Below are 16041 nucleotides of genomic sequence, written 5' to 3' on the forward strand. Positions count from 1 at the left end.
ATTCTCCCTAAGTGACATCCCAGCCCCCTTTTCTTCCTTTGTTTATGATGTGCTTATGTGAACTTTAGTTTAACCCGGCTTATCTCTCTCTCTATCTCTCTCTCTCTACTCCTGTCCTCATCCCTTTCTGCAGGGTGTGGTTCCAGTCAGGCATCAACTTCCTGTCTGTGAAACCGAGCAACCTTGTCGCATGGGAGATCAAACAGGAAATGGCACCAGGAAGCAGTTCGCTGGCGGTGATGTGTCAGAGAAAGGCGTCCTCCACAGCAGAAAGGTACTGCAGGACTAATTTTCGATAGATATTCTTTCACTATCAGTGGTAGAAGACAATATTGCACTTTTAAAATGTGTAGCAGGGAATGTTTTGCCTTGATCTTGTCTATTGATCGATCTTTGAACTATTTCTAGCAAATAGCCTTAGAGATGTGTGTAAATCATGCATCAAGTTGTCAGGCTCCACGTGTTGTAGTACACACCTCCACACAGAGGGTGGGCTCACAAGCCACTGTGGAAAGCGCTGACCCATGTGTCATGCTAAATTTGCCATTTACTTGCTAATTGCTCTGTCCTTGGTTGGTTGTGTTTGTGTGTGTGTTTAGTTTGTGTCAGCATGCAAGTTTTGTTGTTGCATAGCAGTGATGCAAAAAATAACAAAGACAGAATAACTATAATATGTGTGGGTGAGATAGAAAACAGATCTCAGTTTATAAATAACAAAATTAAGATATCAAACAACGAAGAAGACGGAAGTTAACAGGGCGTTATAAAAAAAAAAAAGTGATTCGGCACAGAAACTCAAGAGATATAAAAACAATACAATGAATGAGAAACAGGGCAGGAAAACAAATTTAATGATTTAAAGTAGCTCTGATGCTGAAAATACCACAGGTTTGACTCACAACACTCCAAGGACCAAAGTCAACGATTTTTTATTCCCAATTGAGATACTTAAAGTTTGAAAAAATACCCGTTCTATTATTGAGAGCAAGGATTGATTTTCTTGACGAAAATTGTAACTAAATATAATTGTCGAACATTCTTTGCCCAAGGTGAGCAAAGACAAAGGTGAGGGGAACCGTAACTGTGACTAAATCCGGTTGACGCACAGCCTCCTTGACAAAGACGACTAAAATGGAGTTTAAACAAAAAGGTTTGAGACTTAGTCATAAAAGGCAGGCTGAGCCAATTGAGCCAATTATAATGCTGCAGAGACAAAAAGTGCCTGTGTGGTATTGTCAGAAGAGACGCCCTGCAGCTACAAAGTGCTGACAAGAAAATTACAAACCTGAATTGACACCTCAACACAGAAATGGAGGCAATGTAAATATATTAAGCAACATAATTTCACTTTTAACACTATAGTAAGTCAATTACTAACAAGAGTTGGAGATTTCCATCTCATCAGGACATTGTTACGTTCTTAAATTTTTAGATTTAAATCATAATTTTTTTTCTATTTATGGATTCATCTCTAACTGCGCAACTACTGTAAAATGGATTGGAATTTATGTGTTTTTTTTTTAATGACTGACTTCTGTGCATATCTCTTGTCATCATTCGGTGTGTTTACTCCCCACAGTCCTTCAAAAGTAAAAACAGAGGAGAGCAACAAGAGATTTGTTGGACATTTATGGAGAAGTTTCTATTGAAGCCAAACCTGATCGTCCATTTCTTTTTCTCTTTTGCCCCCTTCTATTCCCTGTCTCTAGCGCGGTTGAGTGAGAGAACTGATGAATGACTTCCCGTTGCCTAAAACTATAATTGCAAAACCCTGGATCAATTAGCACCACTTAGCTAGCTGTTAGCCATGCCTAGCCTTGACTGATGATCAGCATCAGCGGCAACGAACAATCCAAATGTGCTGTACCGGGAAGTAAAAGTGATGACACAGCAGCTTTGAGCTTTCAAATTAAGAGCATAATGCAGTTAGAAGTTTTCATCAGATGGTTTGGAAACTTTGTAGAATGTGGATGGAAGAAGATGTGTTGTAGTTTTATCTGTACCATACCTGTTTGCTGGGTCCTGTTCCTTTAGTTTCTGTTATGTTCTTGTGTCTTTCAAGTTTTTCATTTTCACATGAGTAGTATACACTAATGTTTGTCAAATTACTGCAACTCTACTAATGTTTTCTCATTGATCACTCCTTTGACATGTTGAATACTCTTGACCGGCCTACTTGTGGTTGTTAAGCTATGACTGACCAGTGTTTCAGGAGGTAAGCAGTATATTGGTTGGTACTTTAAAGAGAAACAGATACATAATATGGATAATATGGGAATATTTTTGTGATATTTCTCATGAATTTTTTTTTTGTACACTTCTGCATAGCTATTGAAATACTGAAGACATTTGATGAATTTTGGGATGTGCCAGCCATTGTGGCCTGGAGGCAAAGAAGTCATTTTCCTGGCCTGTTGTCATCCATCACGGTGGCGTTGTTTGAGGTGTTGAGATAGAGGTGATGCTAAATGCTGCTTATATCCCTGAGATCTGGCATGTATCCATGTGCTGTGCAGTATTTATTTTTTCCTGCCCCGAAGGAGAAACTCATCAAAGTGACGTCAGGGTAAACACAGAAAAGTGGTGCTTTAGAAACCAGATTACAATGCAGCTCTGACAAAGACGCGCGCACAGAATCACAGATGCCAACACACACTGATCCACTTATACACATACACTCCTGCCATCTTCAAAGTCATACTGTAAACAAAAGAGGTGCCTCAAAGCTCAGATTATGATGTGGAAAGCACAAATATACAGTATACACATATTGATATGTATATTCACTGCATACATGTACAGGCCTGCGCAGAATGGACACATATAGGAGGATTCAGTGTAGTACTGCTGTTACCCCCCCTACTAATACAGAACTATAAAGACTGTAGGTGGGAGTGAAGCTGACATCTCTTTTTTTTTATTTTTTACTACAGGGAAGACGTACACAGACCCGTGTGCAGTGTATATACAGACTGTTGCCAGCATAACACGAGCAAGATCACAGGCTTTTATCAGTGATTGTGTGGGTGGGGTGGCTAATTAAAAGAGCTGATCTGTATTAATCTCTAATGAGATATTACTGCGTAAGACATGAAACAGTGAGCGTGCTTTTTTTAATGAATGAGAGGGCAGGAATAATTACTACCTCTGACAATTAATCTTTTGCATCGATTCCTGTTACCTATTGTTTTTTATGATATAATACGATCTGACATGAGATGTTGGTCAATGATGTGTGAATAATACAGAACGTATGCAGAGTGGATGCAGTAATTAGAGCCACAGCCAATTGTTTGTTGTTTGTGTAGGTGTGTTTTGTTTTGATGTGCGACTGCGGGTGCGTTCATGGTTGTGTCTGCGACGTGCATGTGCTGTTTTACATATATAGTGTGTTTGGATGCACTGTATGTATATATGTTACCTGAGACCCCAAAGAGAAACCCATTGTTGATCATGATGAATAGAAATTACTGTTCGACTAAAACATGTCCTTGAAGACCTCAATTATTTTTTTAATCACAAAAACCCTATTTGTGCAGAAGTTTGGATGAAAACTCTTCTCATTTGTTTCTTTATTGATTTTGATTATGGAATAATTATTCATTATTTGTGTTTTTTGCTATTTTACCATTTTGACATAATTCAGCTATAATTACACAGCAACATCACACTGTGTTATTGACACACCGCTTAGTTCTGCTTCCCAGCCCTTCTGCTGTGTACTATTGCTCTGAAAAATAAAATATAATGAGATGTTTGGATGTGCATGTGTGTCTCCTCTCCCTCAGAAACTGCCAATGAGGCACCCTTGAGCAAAATTTGTCTTTTATTGGAATAAATTTAGATTATCATTTCAAGTTATTATTCATTTGTCTGTTTATGCTATTTTCACATCATTCTATTTGATGATATTATGCACTGTAATCCTGCTATGCCTATTATTTCTAGCAAATATGTTGGATTATTTCTGTCATTTTCCATTTTTAAATTGTGTTGCTTATATTGACCTTGTTGAGTTTTCAGTGTTGAACTGACATTAATGATTTTCAGAGCCTCTCTTGAGTTTTGTCTCATATGTAAAATTAGTTTCAGTTTTGTTTTCTTCTTTGTTTACAGTCTTTTTTCATTGCTTCTATGTTAAACATATTAAACCTAACAAAAAGTGTAACAGGCTCAAAATGTCCTCAGTTTTATCTGCTGGGTTATATGAGGAAAATGTGTCGTAGTTTATGAGTGTGGCTGACTCTGCCAGAATGGGAGCAGTGCTCTATTTCATGATCATGGTTAGATCTATAGATTAACACTGCTAATGGGCACCGTTCAATACCAGAACTGGGGTAATGCATCGTCCATACAGGGACAAGCTATTTATCTGGCTGTGTGCATGCATGTGCGTGTGCTAAATAATGTTCAGGTTTTCACTCTGGGCTTCTTGCTTGCAGTTGCAGCCACAGGATAAAGTTCCATTCAGTGATTTTACAGTATTTTACTGAGGTTCTTGAACAGAACAATATATTATACTGTGTCTACTGTAGTATTAAAGCAATTAGTATGAAGAAAACTCCAAAGGAAGCTAAAGCTGTTGACTATTCTGAGCAAATAATAACTTAAAAAGAAGGTAAAGCTGCATTTTTTAAACTTCTGTTAGAAATGCAAGCATATGGAAGCAATTGTCTGGGAAAGCAGTACTTAAGAGGAGATGATCACTATTTTTAAGTAGTTGAATAGTGAATCTCAGGCACTTAAAGCATATACCAGTCAGCCACAATGTTAATACCACTTGGTGGTTTTAATGTTGCGGTGGAAAGGGATCATGGGCAATCTCACCTATGGACACTCTGTTAATGACAGCTTTAATTAAAGTGTCTCATGTCTCAGGATAACTAACACAAAGAAAACCTGGAACACAACAAATGAATGAAGAGAACATCCAATCTTCACAACACAGTGTTGTATAATCAAAAACACTAATGAACCAGCATTTTCTTTTTCACTCATTTGTTATACACAAATTTGCAAATCACTGTAAAACTATTGCAAGACCTCATGATGACTAGTGGCTCTGTGTCAATGTGACACATTGTCTTTTTGTAGTAAATAAGATGTTGCAGCCTTAAAATCTAAAATTCAGAGTAACCATCTAAACCCTCTCTCCCAGTCGTTCTTTACGATAAATAGTGTATACATTTTGACAGGGATATAGCTGAGAATCAAATTCCCAAAACACTTCCCGGCTCAGATCATATACTATTAATGTACAGTAGCTTTACATGGTCCCACATTTAAACACACAGCATTCACATATGCAGGACACACACACTTAAATACAGACAAATCCTAAAAGCCTATACACACTTGCATACACAGTGTAGTAACACACACATCACGTTTGGACATGCTAATGCACAACGTGGGTTATTCATTGGGGCAGGTCATACATTTTATATAACTTTGCCTTCAAAGTTTTTCTCACACAACCACTTACCTGTGTGTTTAAATTTTAGTTTTATCTTGATTGAAATAAATATATACACAGACACGTTCACACAGTCAAATGGTTTCTGTTTTTATTTGCACAAATTAGGTCCATGCACTCACATCAACTTAGAGGAAATACATTTCAGTCAGCTAATATGAAAAGTGGTAATATTTCAGTTCACACACACACACACACCCATATATATATATATATTAAATAAATTGGAGTAAGTCTTCTGTATCAGTGAAAAGTGCTGGGAGCCTGTCTTTGTGAAGGATGTTTACACTTTTGAAACTTGAATAATAAAAAAAAAAAAAAACAGCTCCACAAAGATACTCACAGAGATTTCAGCAATGTGTTGTCTGTGTTTGAACTGGTTTAAATCCATACAAGAAGAGGGGAAGACGCAGGGTGCAGGGTTAAGTAGACATTTGTAAAGACAAACTAACTTAACAGAGAGCTTTTGTTTGGCTGCTGACAGTCTCCCAGGGATACACACACACACACACACATTTGTGTATGGCAGTCAGTGTGAAAACACTCATTGAAATAATTCATTCCCTAGCCCCCTACTGTTGCATAGGCCATGCTAATCTACTGTGTTTATTTTTTTTTATTCTTAACATGTACTGCCTTACCCTAAACCTAACCATCGCAACTAACTGCCTCACCCTAAACTTTACCCAACCCTAAAACATATTCTTATCCCTGAAATTGCTCTTTTAACATCCTCCCCAGTGTGGACTGGCTAAAATGTCCTCACTTTGTAAAAATGTTCTCAGTCCAGTGCTTAAAAAATCATGCTGGTCCTCACAATGATAGCCATACACACATAGAGAGAGAACAAAGACATGGGGCCAAGATGTCTGCAGTCTCAGTTGGCACACTTGGGGATTAAAAAGACAGCAAGACGGAGGAAGGACAGAAAGAAAGAGAGATGTTTTCCAATAAGTGAAAGAGGGCATAGTGGAGGAGAGAAGAAAAGGAGAATTAAAGTGAAGAAGAGAGATTGGAGGCGTCCCGAGTGTGACACTGCGGCTGTTAGTGTGTTTCCCTTGAGAGGAACATGGTGAATTCACATTTCATTCATTGCGATGTGTGCATGTGTATATTAATACACTCACTCACCACTTTATTAGGTACAGCCAAGGCAATCCAAGACAGCAGCTTTTACGGTGTTATAATTTCTCAGTTTTAGTTGAAACTGTCAGGTAATAATTCTACCATGTGTTTGTTATTAAAGTAATAATAGGTGGTGGAGTTATAATGGATGGAGTGAATAGGTTGGCCAAAACATTTGGAACAGTTCTTATAATGCAGGACTATGACTTCATTTATTACTGTAGTAATAAAAAAACATAAATAAACAATAACTACAATAACAGAATTATAACTTTTCTGACAGTGAGTGTACTTTTCCTGGACCACATTACAAGACGTTTAATTCATAAGGTATTACCCTATGATTCAGATTCAGTCCTTATTATCATTAAACCCTTATTCACCTGAACTATACTTAAGTCTTATAGACGAATAAATGGCTGTAAATAAAATAAACTTACTAGACCCAAGTTTCCTGACACCTCGGCTTTATCTTACATTTTGAAAATACTGAAGCTGTGGAAAATGCTTTGGTTCATATCTCCAGCATCGAGTGCAATTTCAAAAGTATAAATGTGTCACACATTTTTGTGCTGCCATTTCCTCAGTCCAACTTAACCCTTGAGTATAGATTTGTCTGTGAAAAATAAAACATAAAAAAAAATCACAAGGATAATGGTGCAAGAACACAGAGTCTACACAACAAGTTTGCAGGATTCCTTCAACAGACGAGCAGAGGAAATGACCACTTCAGTAATAATAGTCTATGTTTATTGTGCCTTCCTGCCTTTCTTCTCTTCTTCTCCTCTCTTCTGTTGATTGCATAGAATTGAGGCTAAAAGGTGCATACTGTACATGTACTTAAACAATGTGTGTCTCGGTTGTGTTACAGTGTATTTGAGTATCACTGATGGCTTTCTATTTCAATTCCACTCAGCTATGCTTGGCTTACAAAGGTCGACAACACCTTACCATCTTTTTGTCAGGATTTGTTTTTTTGTCCTCTCACATCTTGACCCTGAGTAGTTTTGTCCTTTTATTTTTTTTTGAGTTGAATTTGTGGTTGAGAACTGTAAAGATGTCCACAATTTAAAGCTGATAAAAATCAACAGGGCTTTGACAACAGAGGTGAAGGAAGGAGAAATCGAGAGGGGATATTGTTGGTGAGGATCGACTTAAAGAGGATGGAGAGGAAGAAGATAGAAGAGAAGGAATGAGAAAGTATCGCAGGATGGGAGAGATTAAGGAGGACGGATAAAAAAAAATAGGAAGACAGTCTTTGGACACATTACAAAGGAGAGAAAACAAGTTAAAGGACAACAAGTCAAAATGGAAAGAAAAGATAAGAATCAGGGTACGGTACTAAAGGAAGCTAAATTCTAAGCATTTTCAAATTTCAGATTAAATCAAATCAACATGCGTCCCTGAGAGTTTTCCCTGTTCCAAAGCACAGTGGCATCTTTGTTCACACTGACAATGTAGCCAGGTCACCAGCTACTGGCAAGTGAATACACCTTAAAATAAACCTGTCATCCTACAAGATAAGGCTTTTGGGAGCAGGGGTCATCAAAATGAATTTGATTTCAGCCTCTGTTACCTCAGCTGGGATCCATCAGCCGGTCTCCAAGCTTCACCATAATGTGCGTCCTCTGGAGATCATACTGTCATCCAATTAGGTTAAGTTGACCCATGTAAAAGTCTCCCAAACACACTATTTACTGTGTTTAGACTGCAGTTTCAACTCAGAAACAACACAGTTAAAAGAAATTGTCTAGGTTATGAGACAGCTTATATATGGGAAGAAAAGCACTAGCTGTCAGTTAAGGCAAAAGGACATCAAGACAGTTAGGATAAAGTGGGATTTGGAGGGATAAAGGGAACATTTGTGTTCATTATGTGTGGTTTGGTGAGCCTTCCTGTGCTCTACCACTCTATCAAAGCCCTGCGCAATGACCTGGGCTGGCTAATTAGGCCTCGCAGATATGGATGGGGTTTATGTGTACAGCCTTGCCTAGCATCATTCTGTCACTCACTGAAATGACCCTGGCCACCTGAGCACACTCAATCACCGGCCCAGACCCATATGCATATACATACACAAGTGTAAATACATGCAGACGCACACACGCATGCATGCATTGCATTCACACGTACTGAATGTATTAAATGTGCTGCGTGGGATCACGGTGTTGGTTCAAGGAAATAGTCACGCGTGGTATAGGTCACACTTCATGCATGGACTCATATCTATACACACAAACATCCATGAAAACACGCACACTGTACTTTTCCGAATGTTTTTGTAGGCCATGCTTTAAATAACCTCCCAATCCCATTGGCTTATTCCCCTTGCTCTAATACCCCATTCCTCCCTCGCTCCTCACCCTCCTTTCTGTCTCCCCCATCCTTCGTCTCCTCATCCTCCACGCCCCTGTTAAACCCCTTTGGGAGCCTGCGTAGCGGGATGTGTGGCTAATTAAGGCGACCTACGCAGACCCTGCGTGTTCAAGTCCCTGTCCTTAGAGATGTACGGTGTCATGGAGCGAGCGGTGGTGCCGATGCTAACACTAACTCCCTGTCCCTTGTGTGAGCGTGTGTTATGTGTTTGTGTGTTGGCGAAGAGGTGTCAAACGTTGGAGATGTCCCAGTCCCTTCTTGCTTTTCTTTATCTTTTTTCTCTCTGTTTGCTCTTTTCATTTCTTTTCTCCCAGTATTCTGCGTGTCCTTCCACTACACAACCTGTCCTCCTTTCCCTTATATTATCACCCAGCTTTCCTATCTTTCCTCCCTTCCTGTCCCTCCATTTTTCCGGTCATCTCTATTCTTTCATTTTGCCCTCCTGCTTTCACCTTCCCCCCTTCCTTAGGTGACGGCAGCCCTAGGGTCCCATCGTTGCTGGTTAATGAATTCTTTTCATCACGTAAACCGAAAACTGAGCTTGTGTCCTTGACTTGAGAGCTCCCAAGCATGCACGAACGAATGAACGACACAAACAAACTGGGGGGACCGAGTGCTTCAGTCTCCCTGGAGGAGACTAAAAGGATCTGCTGGAAGAAGAAAAGGAACGAAAAAGAATATAAAAGTTGCTTTACTTTGTTTCAATGTGGTACAGAAGATTGTCTTTCAATGAGCAGGGAGGGGAGAGAGGAGTGAGGAAAGGTTGAAGGAAAGGTTTTTAAGGAGTACTGCATTATTGGCTTTTGACTCACTGGTGGAATGTAGTGTTTAAGATGACCAAACGGGACTAAATCATTTTTCTCATACTGCATGCGTTGATCTCGATGGGCAGTCACAAACAATGTCTTTCACACTCTTTCAGTTTGATGAACTTGTTGGCATAGTGGGGGGGGGGGTCTTGTCTTGTGTCTTTATTAAGCTTGTTGTACATGTACGCATACTGTGAAATAATACCAGAAATAATACTTAGAGCAGTGGACCACTCTGTTTGTACATTGACTGAACACAACTAGTTGTTAGAATAAATATGATTTGCATGATCATTGGAGCTTGACCCCACCTGTCTGGTGGTGACTTCGCCCACATTCCTGCTGCTGGGGAAGTTGCAGGCTGCATCCCCCATTATTTTCATAATGAGGAAACAGACTGAACAGGAAGAGGAACGAAAGGTGACAAAGTTACATGCTCAAACAACATGGGAAGAGACAGAGGGGATAAACAGAAGGAGGGAACGACAGTGTCTTCGCTTTGGGCTCGTGTGAACTCTGGTCTTCTTCATATTCAGTGAGTCAGGAATTGATGGAAAGAAAAGAGAGGACTCAGGAAGCGAATGACAAATGTTAACGGTTGATGCATTGAGTTTTGCCTTAATGTTGGCAAAAATCCTTTTTGAGCTCTGGAGTGAAACTGAAGGGATGAGACAGGATCACCTCCTAGGCTGCACATTAGAATCCATTTATTCATTGATCTACTTACGCTTCCAAGAGAAAACTTGCCAATCAAATGCCATCACAGCAGTATGGCATCACGTCTCCTGGGTCCTCTGTTGATAGCATTACATGTTTCTGGCAGCACATTTAATCATCCAAACACTAATGACCTAGTTCTTCTTTTATTTATTCCAAAGAAACTTCTGTTGCAGCTGCTCAAAACGCATCACTTTTTGAGTGCCATTTTATTTGTCTCTGTAAAAGTTGGATGTAAGTTAGATAAATCACAATCACGCTAAAATGTACATGTCATATTCCTCTGACAGTCATAATAAACTCAATAGTATTTTGAGGAAGGACTGTTATTATATACTCTAAATTGTATTTTGTAGCAATATGGATGGAGCCGGCACACTGTTGGTGGAGGTGTGCTCTGATTGAAGCAAGAGCTTTTCAGTAACTTCAGACAGCTGAAATGAAATATTTTTTTAACATCCTCTGCTGCTGGAAACTGCACTAGTGCAGCCTATAGATTAGGAATAGAGTAGCTGAAAAGCTATTTTCTGTAAAGCGGAATTATTAGGTGAAAGTTATCCAGTCTAATCCATCAGTGTTTTAAGAAATCATCCTTACATGACAGTGATAATGTTGAGTTGTACTTAAAAACAGTTTGAGGGAGGTGGAGCTTCAACTGTATCCTAAGCAGAGATGCCCAGACTTCCCTCTCCCTAAACACCTCCAACAAATGGTGAGATAAAGCCCATTTCTTCTCTAATTTCCCCCGACCAGATTGTCTATTGTGGGATTCAAACCAGTGATCTCTCTGCTCTCCCACCCCCGGATTTAACCTCCACTCTCCTGCTGCCTTGTTTTCATCCACACACAAGTAGGCTCATTGTCCCACCCGCAGAGGGGAACATGAAGTGTTTGACAATGAAAAAAAACAATAATGCTTCTCCACACAGATTTGTTTGTGCTTCCTGGTGTGACAGAGAAAAACTTCCTTCCCTTCAAGCTGTCAGTAATTGGTTCCTCCTGTCAATAAAAGCTTTACATGTGTTTCATAGCTGACAACAGCACCTGTCCTCACATCTGATGCTTCCCTCTTTTCTCTCCCTCTACACACCCCACCCGTCCCCACCCCATCCTTCCAACACTGCGCCTCTCTCTTATACCCTTTTCTGTTTTTGGTGCTCTGTTCCTTTGTTTCAACCCTTTTTGGTTATTTCTCTCTATTTATATGTGGATCATTCTGCTGCTCCTTCTCCCTCATTACCTACTTCCATCTCCGTTTCAGTTTCTTAACAAGCTGCTTCCTGTCTGTCTGGTACAGCTGTTGATTACCTAATTACCTTGCCTTTCTCTCTCTCTCTTTCTCTCTCTCTCACACACCCCCCTCTTTCTCACTCGCACACCAAGATAAAGAGTGCTATAGTGCTAGTGCTAAATCTAAATCACAAGGTTGTGTGGCTGACACGTTTTTTTTTTTTTTTTTTTTTTTTTGCAAAAGAGAAGCTTGATTAGTGGATTTGTGTTTATGTACGAGTGACTGTCTTCATGCACGCATGCAAGCGGGTGTGCGTGTATGGGCATGGAGCATCTATTTTCAGCTCCATCCAGCTCAGTAATGCCATACTGTATGCTGCCAGTAAATTTACAACAACAGATTGAGCTCCTAAAGGAACATCATTATGACAGGCACAGCTGATTTACTGGTGACACTATTGGTAAATCTTTACATTATAATGTGAACATTTCTTGTCATTGTTGAGATAATTAAAAGAGAGGACACTAGTATAAGTAAAGGACAAACACATGGCGTGCAAGGTCATATTATATATTATGATATGGGGCAGATAAGCAGCTCTCCCTTAGCAAATGTGTGTTTATCAGTTAATAATTCTGCTAATATTTTTTGTGTGTCAATGTGTGTGTTAACCTCTTATATTATTAAGGAGTGATACACCTCTTTTGCCACATTAAGTCCTAGAGCAACCTCTGTCTTTATCTCTTGACTTGTTTTGCTTAGCGATTCGTTTTTATGGTTTAATTCATTTGCATAAACAAATGGTGAAACCTCCATTAAAACTCACTGTTAAAACAGATATCTTAGCCTTAGAGGAAAAATAATAGACAACAACCAAGAGAGGTGTGCATCTTGGTTCTGTGCAGAAAGGGAGAGAGTCTGTGTTACACTACTTTCCTGGGTGCGTGTGCCAAATATCTGTCTCATGTCCCATGTTTACAAATATTGGTTTAGACTGGAACAATAGGTTCAACTTAACAGAATTGTTTTTCAGATTGGATATTCCCTTAAGGATTTGACTTAAGCCTGGCCAGTGACGCAAATTAGTTCACTACAAGTAAAATCCATTTCCACCCCTCTGTCTCTCCGTCTTCCTCTCTCCTTTTGCAACCTCTTCTCTCCTTCTTGCATGTAATTAAACTCAAAGGGTTTTTGGTTTCTTTTTTATTTTTCTGGTGGCATGACACAATTTTCCCAAGAAAAATAAATAAATAACAGATGAAATAGGTCAGTCATTAAATGAAATGACAGGTCTATCCCATTTCCCTCTTTTAAAAAGCCCCCCCCCCCCCCCCTTCTCCCGCTATTGACTTTTCAACCTCTTTCTCTCGCGCCTCATTTTCGGTTGAAAAGTCTATCTCGCCCTCCTCTATCTGTGATTAACGGTTCTGATTATGTGTGCCAGGATACCCATTAGCTTGGACACATGCAACGGCCTCTGCCCTCTTTTTTTTTTTTCCATCGCACACTCACACAGTGAGTTTTCACCATAACCCACCAACATACACACAGAGGGAACACATGCTTCCACACACTGTCTTACACAGAGAGACTCTAATGCTCTTGAGACTAATTATCAGTCAGGTGTGTCATCTTATATTTATTTGGGCCAGTGAGGTGCTAACAAGCGTTTCTATTCCTCTATTTTGCCATCTGTCTGCCTTTTTTCATCCTCTTCCCTTTTCACTTCTGTCTAATCATTTTCTTCTTCTCTCTCTCTCTCTCTCTCTCGCTGTCTTCCTCCCTCTCTACCCGACAGTGCTGAGGCAAGGGTTTTACAGGTTGTGTTCAGTGTCAGATCCAATGAAAAACTGCCAGAGACATGGGGGTGAGAAAGAAGTGCTATACTGCATTAAAATCAGACTGAAACAGAGGTATGGCTTTGTGTCAGGCAGCTGCTGCGAGTTTTACCTCGTAGAAAATGGTCCCTCGCAGTAATCTCAGTGATGTAGTGGCAAACAAAAAGGTGTGGGAACTGTGACCTTCCACTGGTAGCTTTCACAAGACAAATAACCACACAAAGTCCAAAATAAACGAAACTCTAAGTGAATTCGTTAAAAGCGAGTTGCACCACAAGGCTTTTCCAAACTTAAAAGTCTGATCTTGATAACGCAGCTGGGCGATTTTGACGGTGAGGGTCATAATGTTGTTGCTAGACAACCACACAATCTGTGCATCTCTTGTGTGCCATTGTTGGTGATGACTGTCTCTGATACTGATCAACAGCAGCTACTCACATATCTTTAACAGATTTTAATCTCACAAGATTAAAGCCATCCAGAGGGTCATAAACACAGCCCAGGAAATAATTGGCTGTCCGTTACCTTCCCTGGAACAACTGTACAGCTCACGTCGTCCGGACAAAGCACAGCGTGTCCTCAGAGATTCCTCTCTTTCAGGCAGTGACGTTTTCAAACTTTTGCCCTCGAGCAAGTGGTGCAGGACAGTCAAAGCTCAAACAAATGGATTAAAAAACTGTTTTTATACTAGAGCGATAGCTGCGCTAAATGCCACCTGCTGCTAATCTCAAGTGCAATAGTGCCACTGTGTTTTTCTGTCTTTTCTTTTAGCATCGAACAGGCGCTATGATTTCATTGTACATTCAATGCAATGAGAATAAAGACATATACTGTATGTCTATGTCTATAAGGATCGTTATTCGATCGAATATTTCTTCCTGTGATGAGTGTGAGCGCAATATTTTGAGGTGTATATGAAATGAATTATCTTGGAAGTGTTTCTTCATACTATAACAAGAACACAATACCATGAACATAGAAATAAGGCACCATAAAGTTAACAACAAAGATCATCTGTGTCCATGTAAAGTTTGTATGTGGAATGATTTTTTTAACATGCAGGGAATTTGTAAATTGAGGTAACGTCCCTGTGATTGACCTCTATGTGTGTGTGTGTGTGTGTTTGTGTGCGTGTCTATTAACTGAGCTAGCTGGCAGTAGACCAAAGTGTAGCCCGAACTTCACCCCTAAGGCTAAACATTGCTTCCGCACTGATTAGCACATTAACATGTCCGGACAAATGGCCGTGGACATTAACATGGAAGCTAACAAAAAGGGCATTGACCAGGGTGTTTGGTGACATTTTATTCTAGTTCATTGTTAGTCGATGCTATGCTAAACAGAGGTAAGTGGCTGATAATGTGCTTTTAGAGAGAGTGGGATGGTAGGGTGCAGGATGCTGGCGTGTCAGATGGGAAATAAGAGAAAATAAAATAGACTAGTGACTTTAGGGGAGGGGAGAGGCGGTCGTTGTTCGACTCACTTACCGACTGTATACAGCACAACTGTATTGCATGCCTACACACGTTATTTATAATCAGTTTGTCTCTATTAAGCTATAGTTCTACAGTTTATGACTGTGTCCAATTTCTTTTTAAATACGCTGCCAGTAACACTGATAAAGTTTCATTCTTAGAGTTTTGTAGGAGAAGAAAACTTTACAAGAGAGCAATTTATACAATGGTGACACAGGTTAAGGCCTTTGTGATGAAAAGGGGATTTACGTTGATACTTTTAATCCGTCATGCCAGCGTGTTGGCTGCCATGCTCTCGAGCAAGGCATATGCCCTGGATTAATTACATGTGATCCCCGCAGACAGTCGCTGACTATCTGTCTCTTACTTCCCTCTGCTGCATTCAGTCAGTGCGTGTGCTGGGAGAAATACATGTAGTTGTATGTGACAGGCGTGCACACACACACACACACACACTACACGTGTAGTCAGGCTTATGCACAGGCATGCACTTTTGTTCCATCTTTGTACTTTGATTTAAAGGTTCATGGAAGATTTATCCTCCTACGGTTTCTCTATCGCTATGTCACTAACACACACATACACACACTTGTGCAACCTTTGAAACTTGTACTTATAAGTTCATGGGAGATTAATTCTCCTACTTTTTGGTGATACACACACACACACACACACCAGTGCTTCTTTTCAACTTCTCTTCTTTTTCCCCACTGCCTCTCTCTTAACACACAAGTACCCACATATATAACTGTATATCCAATAAATATAGGCATAAATATTCACACATACAGTACAGTAGGTATTTTTACCACTGGTTTTATTGGTTTTAACTTAAAATAAAATGTACCACTATGTGTTCAGACATAGACATGAAGAAGAATAAGAACAAAATTTGTGATATACCATTCTTTAAATTCAAGTTACTGTTTCTAATTCTCTGTATAAATTGCTTCTGGAGCCACAGAGACAATTTAAATAGAGTGTCCAAAATGTT

General features: G+C 39.7%; 1 protein-coding gene across 1 annotated transcript in view; it reads left to right on the forward strand.

Annotated features, from left to right (window-relative positions):
• The window catches only part of si:dkey-215k6.1 (transmembrane protein 132B), a 191381-nt gene that overhangs the window by 101025 nt on the left and 74315 nt on the right, over nt 1-16041 (forward strand). Inside the window, exon 4 of the mRNA XM_026342342.1 lies at nt 134-274. Coding sequence (XP_026198127.1) covers nt 134-274 — 141 coding nt within the window. The remainder of the gene's footprint in view (nt 1-133; nt 275-16041) is intronic.

Source organism: Anabas testudineus, chromosome 9, assembly GCF_900324465.2.
Source record: "Anabas testudineus chromosome 9, fAnaTes1.2, whole genome shotgun sequence".
NCBI lineage: Eukaryota > Metazoa > Chordata > Actinopteri > Anabantiformes > Anabantidae > Anabas > Anabas testudineus.